Below are 20,231 nucleotides of genomic sequence, written 5' to 3' on the forward strand. Positions count from 1 at the left end.
AGGGGAGGAGGAGGAGGAAGGAGAAGGAAGAGGAGGGGGAGGAGGAGAAAGAAGAGGAGGAGGAGTCTGGCCATCAGCTAGCCTGACTTCAGAACTCCAAAAGTTGCCGGTCCTAACTTGGCCACACAGCTGCTGGAGAGGAAGGTGGGCCCTGGACGCCAGGGCGTAGGGGTCCATGCTGAGCCGGCAGAGCGGTCGGGACCGTATGCCCCGGAACCTGTACAGTCTTCTCCATCGGGCACGTGAACACGTTACTTAACCTCAGTTTCCGTACTGCAGAGATGGGTATAACCGCACCGCCTCACTGAGTCATGATGAGAACTAGTCCCTGCCAAGCGGCATCCTTAGAATACCTAAGACGGTCCATATGCGATGGCTGCGATCATAATTAACGACCAGAAGGTCACCTTCCTGTTCGGGCATGGATCGAAGTTTTTGTTTGGTTTTGCTTTGTTTTTCCCTCCTGGTAGAGATAGTAGATGAAGTAATAGAATAAGATGAATAAATATACAAACAAAAGAATGAATCGGAAAAGAGGGAGTCAGGAGGTAGAAGCTTTATTGTGAGGTCTTCAAAGGGCGGTCAATTCAGAAGGCACGCGTTGAGCGCCTGCTGCGTGCAAGCCCCGGCAGAGAGTAAGGGTCCAGGGCCCCCTCCGTGGCTCTGGGGTCCCCAGGGAGGACGAACTCGTGGGGTTCAAGGGTTTTAGTGGAGCTGAGGACAGAGCAGGTTTCTGGACATCCAAGTGCCATTGGCTGGACCAGAGGGGCAAACTGGAGGCCCGGGCAGCGCCGGGGCGGATTTCGGGGGTGGGGGGCGGGCGCTCTGGCGACCCCTGGCGGCCGGGCCCCGCGGCTCAGCAGCCGCCGCAGCAGCCCGAGCTCTGGTTGTTGCAGGAGCGCTGGGACCTCTGGCTGCCGCCGCAGCAGCCGCAGCCGCCCCGACGGCGCCTCCGCGGGAAGCAGCAGCAGCCGGTGGAGCTGGAGCCGCAGCAGCCCGAGCCGCTGCCGCCGCAGCAGCCGCCCGAGCAGCCGCCCGAGCCCGAGCCGCAGCAGCCGCGGCCGCAGCAGGAGGAGGAGGAAGAGGGCGCGGGGGCGGGGCAGGGGGCGGGGCCCGGGCAGGGGGCGGGGCCCTGCGAAGACCCCTTGGAGAAGCCCTTGGCGGAGGAGGCGCACTGCTGGGACATCGCGGAGAGTGTCTCGGCCAACCTGGAAGAGAGGCAGCGTCAGCTTCCAGCGGAGCTTTTCTTTTCTTTTTTCTTTTTCTCCTTCTTTCCTTCTCCCTTTCTTTTTCCTCCTTCCTTCCCCTCTTTCCTTCTCTTTCTTCCTTTTTTTAATCATCATTATTATTTTATTGTGGTACTGAGGATTGAACCCAGAAGCATTCTACCTCTGAGCTACACCCCCAGCCCTGGTTGAAATGGGGTCTCACTAGGTTAATGAGAATCTCACTACTTACTGAGGCTGTCCTCGAACCCGCAATCCTTTCTCAGCCTCCCAAGTACTGGGATTAGAGGCGTGCGCCGCCATCCCGGGTTCTTACTGCCTTTTTTATACTGGGAGTATTCTACCTCTGAGTTACACTTCCAGCCCTGTTTTATTTTATTTTTTATTTTTTGTACTGGGGATTGAACCCAGGGGCACTCTACCTCCGAGCTACACTCCCAGCCCTCTTTTGTTTATTTTATTTTATTCATTTTTTTGTACTGGGGATTGAACCCAGGGGCATTCTACCTCTGAGCTGTACCCCCAGCTCTATTTTATCTTTAATTTTGAAACAGGGTCTCTCTGAGTTGCTGGGGGTCTCACTAAGTTGCTGAGGCTGGCCGTGAACCTGGGATCCTCCTGTCTCAGCCTCCCAAGTCCTGACTTTACAAGTGTGCCCAATAAGCTCTTCTGGGCCAGACCTCTTCTTTCCAACCACAGAACTTGGGAGTTTTAAGATATGGCTTAAAAGCCAACCTGGCCTGGTGCCCGGGGATAAAAAGGCACCACCACGAGAGGAGGGCGCAAAGAATCCCACACCAGGTGTTCCCGGTGGTTAAACTAAAAGAAAGCAGCCTGTGCCGAGTACCAAGAGCTCTCCAGTTTCTCCGTCTAAAATAAGGACCACCCAAGTTCCCCACCGCGCACACCAAAGAGAAACAACAGCCATTTATCTGTCTGATCCAGGACAGGCATCTCCCCGGGTTCTTCCTCCTCCCCCCGTTTGACCTTCACCACGGGGTTCAAGTCACGTCCCCTAGCTGCGAACACCTCATCAGGTAGGAAAGGCGCTGTGTGTGCCTGCCTCCTGGAGCCCTCAGCTTCCAGGGTGGAGGAAAGGCCCCTGGTGCAGAGATGGAGACGTCCTCTCCAGGGAGCCAGAGGATCTGGGTGGGCTGGGGTCACGCTCTTCTAGAGAGCCGCTGGGTGGCCTTTGAAAGCCGGGTGGGTCCTCTTTAGCACCGGGGGAGCTCGGCCCCTTGAGTGCGAGGGCTTTCCCGGGCTCCTCCCACGCGCCCCTGCCTCTCCTGCCCCAGCCCCGCGCCCCTGCCAGCCTCCCTCTCCCTCCGCCTCCTCTTGGACACTCACCAGACCCCGGTGCCACTGGAAGTCTCCCTCAGTTCTCCAACTGGAACTTGCCACCTGCTAAGCTGGAACTGAGCAGGTTCCTGGCAGAGAACCTTTTTATAAGATTCCAGCCCCGCGCGGGCCCTAGGGAGGGGCCCATTTCCCAACGACGAGCTCAGCTGACGCGCGCATCCCAGACTCATGCATCACTCGGCAGCGCTGTAGGTGGTGCACGTGGGCATCCAAGTCACTGCGCAGAGGTGCCAGGATTGCTGGGCTTGTTTACTTTCCAAACAGGGCACCGTTCATAGCTGGGAGGGCTGTGCTCGGGCTCAGGGAAGGCGCGGGGGCCGGGGTGAGGAGGGGTCTTGGGCCCCTTTGGCGCGCCTCCGCGAGGTGCGTGCGCATGCGCGCTGGTTCCCCAGCCCCCACACCCACCCTGTGCGCGCTGTAGTTGGTAGTTTACTATTTATCTGGGTTCGCATCTCTTTGGCCCTGGGCCCTTGGCTACTCCAGGCAAGCTCTGTGACAAGCCTGTTGGCTTTGCTTTATCCACAGGGAGCTGAGTTAAGATAGTGGGGAATGCACCTCTCAGAGACCCCGGGGGAGATTTCTCTCCGCTACCCCTAGGAAACGGGAGAAAAACCCCAGGCCAAGTTAAGGAGCCATTGAGACCAGGAAAGTTGTGAATGTTGTCTAGTCGCCCCATCCCCGGAATATAGCCCTGGTGAGCCTAGAAGGAAGATGCGTGCGAGGGGGGGGGGCACCGAGAAACACACAGCAGCCCGGGGACCCTCTCCTCTTGAAGGTGGGTTTTGCCTGAAGCGGCTGCCCACTAGAGAAAGAAAGAAGGAGGGAAGGAAGGAAGGAAGGAAGGAAGGAAGGAAGGAAGGAAGGAAGGAAGGAAGGAAGGAAGGAAGGAAGGAAGGATAGATGGACGGACATATGGATGGATGGGTGGATGGATGGATTGGTGGATGGATGGATGGATGAATGGATGGGTGGATGGATGGATTGGTGAACAAGGAAGGGAAAAGAAATAAAAAAGAAAGAGTCCTTTCCAAAGACCCAAAGTGTCCATGATAACAGTTGCTTTGAGGACAACTAACTTTTAAGAATTGGAAGAGACTGGAAACCAACTGTCTCAGTACTTAGGAGGCTGAGACAGGAGGATCGAGGTCCGAGGCCACCCTCAGCTACTTAGTGAGGCCCTCTGCAACTCAGTGAGACCCGGTTTCAAAATAAAAAAAAATTGGGCTGGGGGGTGTGGCTTGGAGGTAGAATGCCCCTGGGTTCCATCCCCAGTAACACACACACACACACACACACACACACACACACACACACACACACACAAAGAAATGCAGTTTTAAAATTTTTATTTTATTACTTACTTATTTATTGTGGTATGGTGGGAGGGATTGAACCCAGAAGTATCCTATCTCTGACCTACACTCCCAGCCCTTTTAATTTCTGCTTTGAAACAGGGGCTTGCCAAGTTGATGCAGGTCTTGCTAAACTGTTGAGGCTGGCTTCAAACCTTCCGTCCTCCTGTCTCAGCCTCCCGAATACTGAGATCAGAGGCGGGCATCAGCACCGAGACCAGCTTTAGAACTGCTCTTAACCAATGCAGCTACCTGCCCACAACCATAAATGTGAGGTACCAGGGCTGTCCAAGAAGAAGCATTGGGGAGGTAGGCTTGGGGGCTGGTGAGCTGGCAGGGGCACGAGGCAAGTCAGAGGAGAAGCCAGGTTCATTGAACGTGGCCTCTGAGCCTGATGAACAGGTTGCTGGAACCCAGAGCTCCTCTTGGTGAGTACAGGTGAGACACTCCAAGAAGCGAGGTGAGCACTAGAAAAGGAAGTAATGAAGTAATGGGACAGATGCAGCCTCTCCACTGGGAAACCATGCCAAGTTATTTTTAAAAAGAGTCAACTAAGCCGGGCGTGGTGGTGAACACCTGTCATCCCAGTATTCTTGGGAGGCTGAGACAGGAGGATGGTGGTTTGCAGACAGCCTCAGCTACTTAGTGAGGCCTTGTTTCAAAATAAAGAATTAAAAAAAAATAGGGCCGGGGGAGTGTAGCTCGGAGATAGAATGCTCCTGGGTTCCATCCCTAGTACCACACACACAAAAAGTGAACTAAATCGGGCATGGTGATGAACACCTGTAATCCCAGTACTTGGGAAACCGAAGCAGGAGGACCGCAGGCTTGAGGCCAGCCTCAGCAATTTAGCGAGGCCATGCTTCAAAATAAAAATGAAACATGAGCCGTGTGTGGTGGCACATGCTTGTAATCCCAGCATTTGGGAAGCTGAGACAGGAGGATCATAATTCAAGTACAGCCTCACCTACTTAGCGAGGCCCTCTGCAAATCAGTGAGACCCTGTTTCAAAATAAAGAATAAAAAAAGGGCCGGGGGTGTAGTGTGGAGGTAGAATGCCCCTGGGTTCCATCCCCAATACCGAAAAAAAAAAAAAAAATGGCTAGCGGCATAGCTTGAAGATATATCGTCCATAGGTTTAATCCCCAGTACCAAAAATAAAAATAAAAAAGAGGTTGCTTGGAGACATTTGGGCAAGTAGCTACCAATCATATGGATCTGCGGTGGATGTCACCGTTATCACAGAGGGACCAGTTGTTTATCTTACCAAAGCAAGAACCAGCTTGTGTATCTTGTACAGAAAGGCTGACCTGGAATTACCTCCTCTATCATAAACTTTTTGAGGCTCTCCTGAAGGATCCAGCCCATTTCAAAAGGAATATTACCTGGAAGTATTATCTGAAGCTCCCCCCTCCTTTTATGTGGTACTGGGGATGGAACCCCTGCCTACACACACACACACACACACACACACACACACCCCATGTGGAGACAGTATTCAGCTGATAGGGGTGTTTCTCTTGGTTCTCTTCCCAAGATTTCCGGTTCCAGGGGACATAGGCTCAGACATTTCCCACCTACCTCCTAAAGGCACGTCCCACAAAATCCCCTCCCACCCCAGCCTCCTCTGGAAAACTCAAGGAAACACCTGAGATGCCAATAATCGGAAAAGCACGGTGTGTATTTATTGGAGCCCAAACGGAACATGAAAGGCAAGGAATAGATTAACTTATCCAAACTGAGGCCAAACTTGAAGGAAACCCTCCCTGAGGGTGACCTTTCTGGGCCCTACCAGCCTCCCCTTGAGAGCACCTGTCAGGAGCGCTAGTCTCAGACATGATTCTTCCCTCCAGGCTTGGAGTTTTCAAATGGTTTCAAAAAAACATTGTCTCCCAGAGGTCTAAGTAGCTCCATTGCTAAAATGTATTTCCTAAATAGACTTATTTTCTGTACTAGGGTTGAAACCCAGGGGCATGTTGGTGCAGGCCTGTAATCCCAGTACTGAGAGGCTGAGACAGCTCAGGGCCAGTTAGCAACTTAGGGATACCCTGTTTCAAAAAAAATTAAAGCGGAGGGGGCTGAGATTTTAGCTCAGAGGCAGAATGCCGGAGGTTCAATCCCAGTACCAAAAGGGGGAGGGGGTGGTTTGATGCTGGGGGTAAGGAGAGGGGCAGGTGGACAGAGAGTGACTGAGAAGCAGGACATCAGGAATGTAAAGCTTTATTATTGCAGAGAAAATAGCTTCAGAACTGAATTCCAACAGGGTATCCCCCAGAGAGCGGTGTGTGAGACTGGACACCAGGCCAGTGGGTCAGAGGTGAGGCCACCCACGCAGGACAGAGGGGGGCCTTGAATCATGGCAGGGCGCAGCTCAGCAGCAGCCCCCAGACTGCTGGCCCCCGCCACAGCTGCCGCCACTGCCGCCACTGCTGCCACAGCATCCACCACCGCCACCGCCGCTGCTACAGCAGCTGCTGCCACCACCGCTGCTCCCACAGCAGCTGCCGCCGCCGCCACCACTGCTGCAGCAGCCCGAGCTCTGGTGTCTGCGGCGAAGGGACCTGCGGGGCCGGTGGTGGCTCAGGCAGCAGCCGCCACCTCCACCCCCAGAGCTGCAGCAGCCCCCGGAGCTGGAGCCGCAGCAGGAGGAGACCGGGGGACACTTGGGGGGACACTTAGGTGCGGGGCACTTGGGAGGGCACTTGGGAGGGCACTTGGGAGGGGGCTGGCACTGCTGCTGGCTCTGCTGGCAGGACATGGCGGCAGGAACTGAAGACAGCTGAAAGGCAAACAGAAATCTTAAGTTCAGCTAGCCCAAGGTAGCTCCTTTACATTTGAAAAGCCCAATGATGAATTCACAAGATTTTCTCTCTATAATGATCAGATCTTCAAAGCCCCATCTTCTAAGACCAATTGCAAATGATAGATGATAGATAGATAGATAGATAGATAGATAGATAGATAGATAGATGATAGATAGATATTGATAGATAGATGATAGATAGGTAGATAGATGATAGACTAGATAGATAGATGGATAGATAGATAGATAGATAGATAGATAGATAGATAGATAGACAGACAGATAGATGGATGGATATGGTTTCAACCTATAAACTTCATGCTTTCAAATTAATTCCTTGCAACTTCAAAACGACACTACTCCCTCATGCCTCCCACATCTGCCTCCCAGAGCCCTCCCTTCCAAACGTCCCCTTCTCCTGGTCTTTCTTCAATGTCTAAGAACTATTGAAGAAAAGATTCTCTCCCTGAACGGTTCTCAGCTTCCACCAGCGCCTCTTTCTGGCCAAACGCCAGCACCAAGAGTCCATCCTGGCCCCTGCGGTGCACTCTACCTGGTTCCGGTGCTGGAGTTGATCGCCCAGGGCGCCAGTGGACTGAGGTGCTGTTAGAAGCTGCTGCCTTTTATACGGTGCAGCTCTGACTTGGTAGCAGACAACGTGCAGGATGCCGACAGCATCTTTCACAAAGGGCTCGGTGACTCCCTCTCCTCCTATCCAAGGACCCAATTCCTCCCTCCAGAAACATCTGAACTATTAACCCACAGGAGGATCCCCGAGAATTGCAGGCCTCTAGGATGGGGAGGGAGCATTGCACATGGTACCTGGCAATCTCTCAGGCAGCTCTGCTATGCTCCTCCTTCCTGAGCCAGACCAGCCCCGTTCTAGATCTTTGGGGTAGAGAGGTCTCTGCTCTCTTTGCAATAGGAGATGGAGGAGAGAAATAACCAAAGTGGATATTAAGTGGCCTTTATTAGAACAAGGAGAGAAATACAAAATAACCATCCCAGGCCCCAGTCAATGACCCCGATGTGCCTTTCTGTCATTCTTAGAAGATGGCACAACCCAGTCCAAGAATGTTCGAAATCCAGATGGTATTATTTTTGGCAAGTCTAATGCAGATGGTGTGGGCGGTTGGCCTCTCTCCTCGCCTGAACCTGACATGCCAAAAGAGGTCACAAACAGCCCTGATTCAGCATAACAATCTCTTTGAATGGGAGAAGAAGTCTAGGAATGGCTTCTGTGTCCACCTGTGGCCCCGAAAGACACTCGGGGCCAGCCTGAGACCAGGTGGCAGGCGCCAGGTGTAACAGAGGGTGGAGCTGGAGAACTGGCCTTACGTGGAAATTGCCAGAAGAGAGGCATCTGGCCATCTCTAAGAAGAACTGGGGACAGCCTTTTGGCATACACGGCCTCAAGTGAAGACTCTTTAGGTGAGGGGGACGGAGACCAGGGCTAGTGAAGTGGGGACGAGGGGGGGATGCACATAGGTTTGAAAGTCCATGATGGAACTGAAGGCTTATTTCCCCTACAAATGATATTTGGAGGGCAAGTTAGGGCTCCAAAAGAGACATCAAAACAGACTTATCTGGGAAAGGCAGCCCACATATGGTGCACTCACAATGGAAACTCCAGTGGGCAAATATAAGGCGTCCAGCACCCCAGGTCCATTCTGGGTCACACGGTCTGCAGAGCAGAGTGCTGATCTCAGACCCTGGAAAGAGACAGTCATGGACCGGCCTCCAGCGTGCTCTCCGCACCTGTGTGATCTCAGGTGTGTTACTGAATCATCGTTGGAACATGGGGCTGGGAAGGATCTCGAGCCCACTGAAGACAAGGCAGATAACATTCTCAGGACAGTGTCTGGAGATGTGAGTTCAAAATACCAGCTTGAAAAGAACCCATATCAATGTATCAGAACATCACATGTTACCCCATAAAAATGGTGGCACATGCCTGTAATCCCAGTACTTGGGAGGCTGAGACAGGAAAATCTCGGGTTCGAAGTTAGCCTCGGCAACTTAGTGAGGCTCTCAGCAACTTAGCAAGACACAGTTCTCAAACAAAAATAATATGAAATAGGGCTGAGGGAATAGCAAAGAGGTAGAAGGCCCCTGGGTTCCACCCTCAGTACCATAAAAGGTATAAGTTTTATATTTTTATGTATCAATTTAAAAAGTAAATTTAGATTTTTAAGAGCTACAGGATTTTAAAGATAAGTAGAAAGAATTTAATATCAATGGCTACCCTTATTTCTATGAGAAAATATATTCTAAATTTTTTTTTTTTTTTTTTTGCCGGTCTGAGGATGGAACCCAGGGCCATTCTACCTCCAAGCTACACCCCCTGCCCTATTTTTTATTCTTTATTTTGAAACAGGGTCTCACTGAGTTGCACAGAACCTCACTAAGTAGCTAAGGCTGTCTGCGAACCGCGATCCTCCAATCTCAACCTCCCAAATGCTGGGATTACAAATGTGTGCCACCACGCCCAACATTATTCTAAATTTTATCTTACCGATATGCCTATTTTTAAACCAAAATTATTTTTTAAATATCAGAGTGTAGGCCTAATTTTTATAGCAAAATAGTAAGAGTATTTACTTCTATTGGGGGCTACAATTATAAAGAAAGCATACACATTTTAAAAAGTTTACATCACAATTCTATCCCCAAAGCACTACTTATATTTTGTTATTTTCCTTCCTTTTTTGAAACTATGTATAGCTTTTTGGACATCTATGTTTTGTTTTGAGTTTATATTGTCTATATGACAGTTCTCACATAAGAATATTTAATAACATTTCACTTAACATTTTAGTGTAAGCATTTCTCATGTTACCCATTTTAGGGAAGTATTCTTTTGGCTGCAGAAGATTTCATAGAAAGTGCAGAATCTATTTATAAGTGGTTGGAAGTGTTAGTTCTAGAACCAGTCTCTTACCAAGACTGTGCTCGGACAAGTCACCCGAGCTATCTGCCCCTACCATCCTCATCTGTGAAATGGGGAAAACAATAGTGTTTATCTCATAGGATCATTTGCATATTAAATGTCCTCATATTCATAAAATTCTTAGAAAGCCAGGCATAATGGCCCATGAATGTAATCCCAGTACTTGGGAGACTGAGACAGGAGGATCAAAGTTTCGAGGCTGGCCTCAGCTATTTAAGGAGAACTTCAACAACTTAATGAGACCCTGTTTCAAAACAGAAAATTTAAAGGGCTGGGGTGTACCTCAAAGGAAGACTACCCCTGAGGTCAACCCCAGTCCCTCCTCCAAATCCTCTTACAGTAGTGCCAAGAACACAGCAAAAACCCATTTTTTTTTTTTAATTTGGTGGTATTGAGGGTGGAACCCAGGGGCTTTTCTACCTCTGGGCTATACTCCCAGACCTATTTTTATATATATTTTTGGAAACAGGGTCTCACTAAGTTGCCGAGAGCCTCACTAAGTAGCTGAGGCTGGCTTCGAACCTGTGCGATCCTCCTGTCTCAGCCTCCCAAGCGCGGGGATTACAAGCGTGCGCCACCACGCCCGGTTAGTAAAAGCCCATTTTTAAATGTTTGAAGAAAACCCGATGCTTCACCCCTGCAAAATTTCATCACACCAGTGATAGCGGCATGGGCTTAGACGAAGACCTCTGGTTTTTATCTAAAGGGAAGGCAGACAGGCTACTCTGGCTGCTGCATCTCCATCCAAGCTCAAATCCATCTCTTCCCTTCTTGCTGAGAAATACAAGAAAGAAAGCAGCACACAGGCTCAAAATTTCTGGAAGAAGAAACTCAAATCGAAGCTAAAGAAATCACCTATTTATTTATTTATTTATTTATTTATTTATTTTTATTATTGGTACTGGGGATGGAACTCAGGGGCATTCTAGCCCCAATCTATACCCCCAGCCCTATGCTCATTATTTTTTCCCTGCGGGTCTGGGGAAAAACCCAGGGGTATTCGACCTCCAAGATACACCCCCTGCCCTACTTTTTATTTTTTATTTTGAGACAGGGTCTCACTGAGTTGCAGAGGGCCTCACTAAGTAGCTAAATGCAAAAGGCTGTCCGCAAACCGCGATCCTCCTGTCTCAGCCTCCTTTATGCTGGGATTACAAGTGTGCACCACCACGCCCAGCTTTCAGTTTGATTTGCAATTCACAAAGGAAGACAGATACCTCCAACAAATCAGAACCCGGATTTTCATTAGCATATCCCAGACATTTCTTGAGATACTAGAGCAGAAACACGGAAAGGACTTTGGCCACCATTCAGAGCCGGCCAGCTCACCCCTGGTGAAACCTGGCTCTTCTCCAAAAGTCTACCGGGGGTTCTGGTTCACAGTCAGGGCTGAGAATCACTGATTTTGACCACACCCCTTCTTTTACAGAAAAAGAAACTGAGAGTCAGAGATGGATGTCCTGGGTTGCACAGAGAGGGGCAGAGCGGGAATCAAATCCTGCTGTTGGCCCTGTCTCCATCATGGCCCCCACTCTCAAATGATCATTTATTTTTTCCTGTGGTTTTTTTTTCCCCTAGCTGCCCCCCATATCCACGGGTTCAACCAATCATGGATCAAAAATATTCGAGAAAGCTGGGTGTGATGGCGCACGCTTGTAATCCCCATGCTTGGGAGGCGGAGACAGGAGGATCGCGCAGGTTCGAAGCCAGCCTCACTGACTTGAGACCCTGTTTCCAAATAAAAATATAAAAAATAGGTGTCTGGAAGTATAGCCCGGAGATAGAAGGGTTTCCCAGTACCACCCAAAAAAATTTTTTTGAGAAAAAAATTGCATCTGTCATGAATATGTACAGACTTTATACCCATCACTATTCCTTAATGAATACAGTATAACAACTATTACTCAGCATTGACACTCACATCACATTAGGAATCAAACGGAATTTGGAGACGATTTCAAATAAACGGGAGAAGATACATAAGCTAAATACAAACGCTGTACCATTGTTCATGAGGAAGCTGAGCCTCCTAGGATTCGGGGATCCCCAGGAAGTCCTGAGACCGATCTCTGAGGCTATCGAAGGACAAATGGAATTTGCTTCTTCAACACAACTATTGAAGTCCTAGTGAAAACAGAAATAGACGTGGTGAATCATGGCCTGCATTGCACACCCAGAAAAGTTGGGAGTGATCATCACCTCTTCTACCCTCAAAACCCAGGGGCCAGGCACCTGTGTCAGGCCTCTCGGGAGGGGCCCGCTGGCAGGCTCCCAAGGACCTCCCTGGGGCTGCAACACCCCAGTGACTCCTCCATGGCCCAAGTTCCACGCCGTGCATGCCTGGGAGCTTATCAGTCCCGGAGACACTGATTCACGGTGCCCAACACACAAGAGACCGATGACATCAGTTTACCAAGCCAACCATGAGTTTTGCATGCCAGCCTCACGGGTACGTCTCTTCCTATAGGGAAATGCCCCGAAGACATCAAGTCGTGTGTGTGTGTGTGTGTGTGTGTGTGTGTGTGTGTGTGTGATTGAACCCAGACACATTGTACCTCTGATCCACACACACACTCCCAGCCTTTTGTTATTATTTTTTATTTGATTTGTTTTTTGTGTTTTGTTTTTGCGGGTCTGGGGAAGGAACCCAGGGGCATTTGACCTCCGAGCCACGCCCCCTGTCCTATTTTTATTCTTTATTTTGAAACAGGGTCTCACTAAGTTGCGGAGGGCCTCACTAAATAGCTGAGGCTGTCCATGAGCTGCGATCCTCCAGTTATAGCCTCCCAGATGCTGGGATTACAAGCGTGCGCCACCACGCCCGGCTCTTTTTTATTTGGAAACAGGGTCTCTCTCTAAGACGCTGAGAGCCTCACTAAGTTGCTGAGGCTGGCTTCAAACTTGCAATCGTCCTGTCTCAGCCTCCTAAGTACTGGTATCAAGTCTTAATCTGGACCTGCTAGGTAATGACCTCAGGCTTTGATGATGAACCCAGCTAGACAGGCTCTGGACAGATGTGAGTGACACTGTCCCCGGCGGCCCTTCCTCTGTGATCTCTTGTGTTGACCCCAGCCTGGGACCCCTCTGCGTGGGGTTCTTTGCAGTTCTGCTCTTATCACCAAACCCTGGCCCAGTTGCTTTGTGCTGACCCTTGCCAGGGAATTGCCCCTGCTGGGGAGCTTTGCACACTGCCGCCCTCCATCACTACTCACAGACCCCAGAGTTTAATACTGAAAAGCAGACCTTCTTATTTATCTGATTTTCACTGCTTATGATGGCCCTTATGTATAGTCTGGTATCCATCCTTCCCACACACAAAATCTATATTACCTTACACAGCAAAAGAGATTTGGGATGTGAGTAATCTATAAGCGTGGTTATGGGGAGATTTCCTGGATTGTACAGGTGGGCTCTGGGGAGTTACCAGGCTCCTTATAAGAGACAAGCAAGAGAGTCGGGTCGGCGAGAAGACACAGAATCAGAGGTCGTGTTGAGTATACAGAAAGGGGCCGTAGGCCAAGGACTGTCAGTGAAATGCAAGAAAATGGATCTTCCTCTGAGCCTCCAGAGTGCACAGAGCCCCACAACACCTTCTGGCCTAGAGCGACCCAGGCCAGTGCTCACCTACACAACTGCAAGTTAATAACTCTGTGTCATTCGGGGCTACTACATTCCTGGTTATTTGTTACTGCAGCAAGAAGAAACTCATATGCACTCTTAGTTACAAAAATAGCTTTAGCTTTCAGAATGTCACTTAATTACTTAAGAGGAGGTCAACTTTATTAAAAGTTCATTCCACTACTGCTTGGAATGAAAGGCTGACATCTGCAGATGGATTAGAGGACTGTCTGACGTCTCTAGGGTTGATAGGATGTCCTCTGGCGGAGGGGAAGCTCGGACATGGATAAACAAGGTTTATGAACTTTTCTTTTTTCAGTACTGAGGATGGAACCCAGGAACATTCTATCTTGGAGCTATAACCCCAGCCCTTTTTTTAATTCTTTATTTTGAAACAGGGTCTCACTAAGTTGCAAAGGGCCTCGCTGAGGCTGTTGGCGAACCGCAATCCTCCTGTCTCAGCCTCCCAAATGCTGGGATTACAAGCATGTGCACCACTCTCAGCTAAGGTTTATGAATTTTATTAACCACAAAATGAGGATAATAACAGTGCCTGGCTTGTAACAGGGCCTCCTGAGCCAGGAGTCCATGAGCTTGTGTCTCTATACCCCCAAGCCCTCCACCTGGCCTTCCAGAAGGTCTCAGTAATTATGGGCCCTTCTTATTCTTACCATTGTTACTGTTTTCTTCCTCATTATCAGTGAAAACCCAGGACTGTTTCTAGAATATTCCCAGCTCCCTATTACTAGACCAGGGCTTGACACAGTTCACAGAGCAAGATGGCCAACTCACACCATCTGGGGGCCAGTAAGAAATGTCAAGACATACTTGTTGCTCCTCTTGGGAAGACAAGGACTTTCAGTTTATCTGTGGACAGCCTTTCACCATTCATACTTGCTTTTCATTCACCTTTTTATTTGACTCTTTACAACAACTCTGCTAGGTAGAAGGGAGGGTTAAGCTATTACTCCTATCATTAGAAGAGAGAAAAAAAATAATTCAATGCTCAGAGAAGCCAAGCAATTGGTCTAAGGTCACACAGGGAATAGAAGCCGTTGCCAGGGTTCAAGCCCAGCTCTCTGGACCATCCACTCCTCAGTTGCAGCGACCTCCAGCCCTATCTGTGTGTGTGCTGTCAGAGAAGTGCTGCACAGACCAATAAAACCAGCGGGTTAGAACGTCTTACACACAGCCGACTGTAGCTTGCATCCTCTTCTGGAGAGCTACTCGGTCTGGCCTCAGATGGAGCCTCCAGGTCCCCTCAGCGTGGAAAGCCTGTAGGGACTCTGGTGTCCAGCTACAGAGCTCTCTTTGGGCCTTCCTGGGTACCCCCACCTCCAAGTCGTGAATGCCAGCGCCCTGGGTGAACGCAGGGAGCACAGGGCGGGCTCCCGGCGGCTGGGCACCCCAGGTGTGCCCGTGCTTCCCGGGAAGCCTCGCCCCAGGCCCTGGGCCAGCCGTGGGCGGTGGGATGCTGGCCAGCTGCGCGCCATCTCCTCCATAGCTGGAGCCCGAGGCAGAGATGCCCGGGGAGCCTCCAGACTGAGTAACTGGAGAAAGGAGGATTCCTCCTCTTGGGGAGTAAGCAAATATCCAGGGCGGGGGACTGCGGAGGACTAAAAATAGCCACAAAACACCTGCACCTAGGCTCCTTGTTTTCTCAGCTGGAGCCATGGAGGTTGACAGCACCAGTGTGGCCAGACATGCCGTCAGCCACCGGGACCTATGCAAGGGCGTGGGGTGACCTGTGGCTCCCTCGGGGGAGCAGGGCTGCCCCTGCACAGATGTCTACTGTGCCCCTATTTGCCGTCATCACCAGGGCATCTCCAGCAGGGAAATATTTTTTTTTTTTTTTTTTTTTTTTTTTAGTTTTCCCAGCTTATATTGAAGACCTAGCAGGAGCCAGGCCTGGGTTAGGCAGGGAGGAGGGAAGAGGAGGAGCCACCTCTGATGCTCCGTGGGGAAGGCAGGTGTTCCCAGTGAGCCGCAAGGGGAGCACACCAAAGGCGGAGTGACGTGGATTAGAGATGTTTGCAGCATGTAAGGGTGTGTATAAACAAAGTCAGGAGCAGTGGCGCCTGTTTGTAATCCCAATACTTGGGAGGCTGAGACAGGAGGATCGCAGGTTGAAGGACAGCCTCCACAACTTAGTGAGACCAATCTCATCCATCTAGCAAGACCCTGTTCCAAATTAAAAATAAAATAGAGATTGGGATATTGCTCAGAGGTAGAAAGCCCTTGGGTTCAATCTCCAGCTCCCTCTCCCCCAATAACATAAATAATATGATGGTCCCATTTGTGCAAAACATAATATGCAAATAATCAAAAGAAAGTTGGCATGTAAACTTTTTATACTGAGACGTTAACAGCGATGACCTCTGAGTGCAGGGGTCACAGCATTTGTTTCTCCTTCTGTTCACTTACATTTTCTAAGTTGCTGCAACGAAGATAAGATACTTGGATGATAAAATGTTTAAATTAGCACAGAGAGGCTAAACAGATTAAAGGGATCTGAGAAAGAGTCACAAAAGTGGTATTTGTTTTGCCAGGCCTGGCAGCCCACTCCTGTAATTCCAGTACTTGGGGGGCTGAGGCAGGAGGACCGCAGGTTCGAGGCCAGCCTTAGCAATTTAGTGAGCGTCTCAGCAATCTAGTGAGACCCTGTTTCAAAACAAGAAAATAAAATAGGGATGGGGTGTGGCTCGGAGGTAGAATGTCCCTGGGTTCAATCCCCATGGAAGGAAGGAAGGAAAATTGAATTTGATTTTGCAAACCTCAGTCCTAAATTTGGACCCAGTAACATGGTAAGCATGGTAAATGGCAAGGAAGAGAGAGAGGGTACCAGGGGGGAAAAAAAGGAAAGAAAGGAGAGAGGGAAGGAAAGGAAAAGAGGAAGAAGAAAAGAATAAAAATTAAGAAATGAACAATAACACAGTTCTCTCTTCCTCACTACATGGCATTGGACTTCAGACAGTGATTGTGTTGATAATTTTCCTTTCTCTTTCTTTCTTTCTTTCTTTCTTTCTTTCTTTCTTTCTTTCTTTCTTTCTTTCTTTTTCTTTCTTCTTTCTACGGGGGGTTGAACCCAGAGCCATTCTACCTCCAAGCTACATCCCCTAGCCTAATTTTTTTTTTCTTATTTGGAAACAGGGTCTAACTAGGTTGCTGAAAGCCTCACTAATTTTCTGAGGTTAGCCACAAACCTGCGATCCTCCTGTCTCAGCCTCTCAAGTACTGGGATGACAAGCGTGCGTCACCACGCCCAGCTATCCATTTATTTGTTTGTTTATTTATTTATATTTTGGGGATTGAACCCAGGGGCCTTCTACCTCTGAGCTACATACACTCCAGCCCTATTTCATTTTATTCTCATCCCTTGTGTTTTATTTTATTTTTAAATATATTTTTACTGGTGCATTGTAGTCAAACATCTCAATGGAATAAAGACTTGTGAGGATATATAAGCACTCATCACCCAATTAGCCCTTATCTAATCCCCATCCCATTCTCTCCCCCTCCCTTGCTCCCCTGCTTGATTTAGTGATTGACTTTGATATGTTTAAGTACATCATGTGCTTTAAAGAGTTCCCCTCTTCCCCCTCCCATCCCCTCAGATAGGTCACCTTAACCCCTCTTTAGGGCCCCTTCTTCAACTAGATTTCCTCCTATTACCCATTTCTCCCTAGTTTTTGCATATTAGGGAATGCATATGATTTTTTGTGAGTGTGACATTTCCCTGTAGATGCCGCACTGCAGGCTCCAATCCCAGCCTCAATGGTCCCAGGACCGGCCTCATCGCATGGCAAGCTCCAATTGCAATCTCACTGACCCCAGCATCGGCCTCATCCTCTGGTGGGCTCCAATCCTGGCCTCGCTGGCTCCAGCACTGGCCTCACCGCTCAGCTGGCTTCAGTCCTGGTCTCACTGGCCCTGGCACTGGCCTCGCCTCATGGTGAGCTCTGATCCCGTCCTTGCAGGCCCCAGAACCAACCTTGCTGAACCGTGGGCTGCGAGGCCAGTGCCAGGGCCTTTGAGGCCTGGATCACAGCCCACCATGTGGCGAGGCCAGTGCTGGGGCCTTATTTTTTTATTTTTGAAATAGGGTCTCTCTGGGTCAATGAGTCTCACTATTTTCTAAGGCTGTCCTCGAACCTGTGATCCCGGCTAGGTGGACTTGCGGTTCAAGGTCATAGCCGCTCTCTCCTGCCCGCCAGGTCCCGGCCCCGCCCACCTGCCCAGCGCACCAGGGCTTCCAAGCATGCGCAGTCACGCTCCCACCACTGGCCTAGGGGCCTGTGACTAAGCCGCATCCTGGGCACCTGAGCAATCTCACAGATGCCTGGAGACTCTAGGACAGTGATGAAATAGCCAGGAATTTCCTGCTGCCTTCGCACCAGCCCTTTCTACCAAAATGCAAAAGAGCAAGCTGAGAGCAGGCCTGGCTCAGATTGGCCTAGGGCTCCAGATTGCTCCATCCAAGGAGCTCAGGCTTGGACTATGTTCCCCAGACCCCTCCAGTCAGCCTCCAACCTCCACCTCGGCCTCTGTAGCCGCAGGTCCTCGTGGTCCTCCCGGTGAAAGCCCCTCTCTCTCCTCCCACCCCGGCCCTGACCACCCCTGCACTCTGAAGACACTAAACCTATCGTGTCTCACCTCGAGCCCGAGAGAAAATCTCCTTCAGATAGTGTTGAGATTCTTTTAACTTTGGGTACAGGAGATGGAACCCAGGGACATTCTAACTCCGAGCTACACCCCTCAGCCCATTTTTAAATTTATTTTTTATTTTGAAACAGGGTCTTGCTAGGTTGCTAAGGGTCTCACCAAGTTCCTGAGGCTGGCCTTGAACCTACGATCCTCCTGTCTCAGCCTCCTGAGTACTGGGATTACAGGTGCACCAAGCTCCAAGATCCTTCATAATTTATTACCTTTGACCTGCCCAGGCCTGTATTCCCAGCACCTTAGGGACACTGTCACTGTCACCACATCAAATTGTTACCATCCTTTCTGCTCTCAGACACACCCTCTTCCACTTGACACCAGTGTCCTGACAAGAACTATGCTCTAGGAAACCTGCCTAGAAGCCCCCAGCACCATGGTCCTCCACTGCTATCTTCCGAGCCTCCCTACACTGGACACGGGAGCTCCCCGGAGCCCCGGTGACATCGCAGAGTCTCTACGTCATGGACACCTGGAGGCCTCTTGAAAGTCAGCCCTGCCTCTAAGCAGAGAGTCCCTGGGACTGGTGCCTGGGGCTGCCCCTCACCTGCATCCCCAAGGCCAAACCTGGCATTTAGCTCCTGGCATTTAGCAAATATTTGTTGGGTGAAGAAGGGAGGGAGGAGGAGGGGAGCTCACGGTCACAGTCCTGGAGGGAGGAGGTGCCCGGGGCCAGCGTGTCACTGCAGGGCAGGTTCTGGCCTTGACTCAGCCTGATTCAGATGGAAACTGTGGCTGACGTCACTTCTCCTGTTGCCATGGATACCGGGCAAACACCGGGGGTTTGGACCCTTTCTTCGGTAAATGGAGGCGCACGGGGTCCTTCCCTGCTTGAGATATTCCGGGGCTTCGTGGGTCACCCAGAGGTCTGGCTCATCCCGCCCCATCAGAGGATGAAAATGTCTCTGGAGCCCAGGATGGGCACCTGGAACGTGAGCCCCAGAGCCGTGGCCTTCCCTTGGCCACCATCTTAACTGCTGCCTTACCGGCCGGGCTGGAGCCAAGGGCCCCGGAGTGGATCCTGAGGACCGAGCCTCGCGGACCTACCAGTGTCCACAAAGCCGCAGTGGCCCAGCTGTGTGCTGGGAGCCTGGCCGACTCTGGGAAGGCCTCAGGGGAAATGTGACTCCTGCTGCTCCCTGCTGACCCCCCACTCCCGGCAGCTGCCCCGGGGGGGGGGGGGGCAGGAATGGGGCCTCCGATCTGGAAGGCTCAGTGGTTACCGCCTTCCTGAGGTGGTAACTCAGCGGAAGCCCCTTGGGTAAGGCCAGACTTCTGAGCCTCTGCCTGCCCCCGGAAGATCCTGGAAGGTTCCCAAGCGCATAGCTTCTCTGGCAGAGAGAGAGCTTAGGCCCTGACGAAATTTTCTATGTTCCAGTGAGACTTGACCTCTTTGGGTTTCTGGTTCTTTCGTTTGTAAATCCCCAGGACCCTGGGGGTGCTCAGAGCAGAGCAGATGCTCATTAAGTATTTGTGGGAAGAAGGTAAATAATGGGAAGGGAGGGAGGGGAGAAGGAAGGAGCAGAACCAGGTGTCGCAGATTTAACCAGTTGCTACTGAGTCGGCTGAGGAAGAGCCTCAGAGAGGCTAGGCTGCCGAGGATCACCCTGAGTGGCTGAAGCTGGCCTCAAGCCTATGATCCTCTTGTCTCAGCCTCCCAAGTATTGGGATTACAAGAGTGCGCCATCATGCCTGGTTTCAATGTCCTTCAACCTTCCATTCCCACCCCAGATTCTTGGACACAAAAGCTCATTTACCTGAGCAGAAAACCTCTGGGGTCAGAAGAAGGCACAGTCCCTGGGCACCCTTTGTAGCACATAACAGGTACTATAAGACCTTTTGCTGAAGCTCTGTCTTTCCTGGGACTTCTGACACACATCTATCTCTCTCGCCAATCAAACCCAGCATTGTGGAAGGGTCACGTTGCAGAAGCATGCTGGGCATCAGCCAGGGATGGAGGGCTGGCCAGAAGCCATCAGGAGTGTAAGAGCTGACAACCCGTCGGTGATGGGCCATTCCTGCCTCTAACACAGGAGAAGAATCAACTGAGTAGATACGAGGCCGGGAAGTCTGTTCTCACGTCTCAGTTTCGCTGTATCTTGGACACCGGGCCCCTTGTTTCTCGGAACCTGAATTCTTTTCAGCTATAAAAGAGAGGTTAATAATATGCTACCCAATCAAATGAGATCACATATAGCAAAGTACTT

The 20,231-nt window shown here is 50.5% G+C and overlaps 2 protein-coding genes across 2 annotated transcripts; both read right to left on the reverse strand.

Annotated features, from left to right (window-relative positions):
• Positions 1–856: 856 nt before the first annotated feature.
• CRCT1 (cysteine rich C-terminal 1) lies at positions 857–2,577 on the reverse strand (the record flags this gene model as incomplete). The annotated part of the gene is made up of 2 exons (XM_080691954.1): positions 2,574–2,577; positions 857–1,208 (listed from the first exon to the last, which is right to left on the reverse strand). Exon 2 carries the CDS (start codon positions 1,184–1,186, stop codon positions 857–859), a length of 330 nt encoding a protein of 109 aa, XP_080548080.1. The 5' UTR covers positions 1,187–1,208; positions 2,574–2,577.
• A 3,731-nt stretch (positions 2,578–6,308) lies between these two features.
• Positions 6,309–6,695, reverse strand: LOC308260559 (uncharacterized protein; the record flags this gene model as incomplete). The annotated part of the gene is made up of 1 exon (XM_080691949.1): positions 6,309–6,695. The coding sequence occupies one exon, from the start codon at positions 6,693–6,695 to the stop codon at positions 6,309–6,311; it is 387 nt and encodes a 128-aa protein (XP_080548075.1).
• Positions 6,696–20,231: the final 13,536 nt, after the last annotated feature.

This window comes from Muscardinus avellanarius (assembly GCF_963383645.1).
Source record: "Muscardinus avellanarius genome assembly, chromosome: 3".
Classification (NCBI taxonomy): domain Eukaryota; kingdom Metazoa; phylum Chordata; class Mammalia; order Rodentia; family Gliridae; genus Muscardinus; species Muscardinus avellanarius.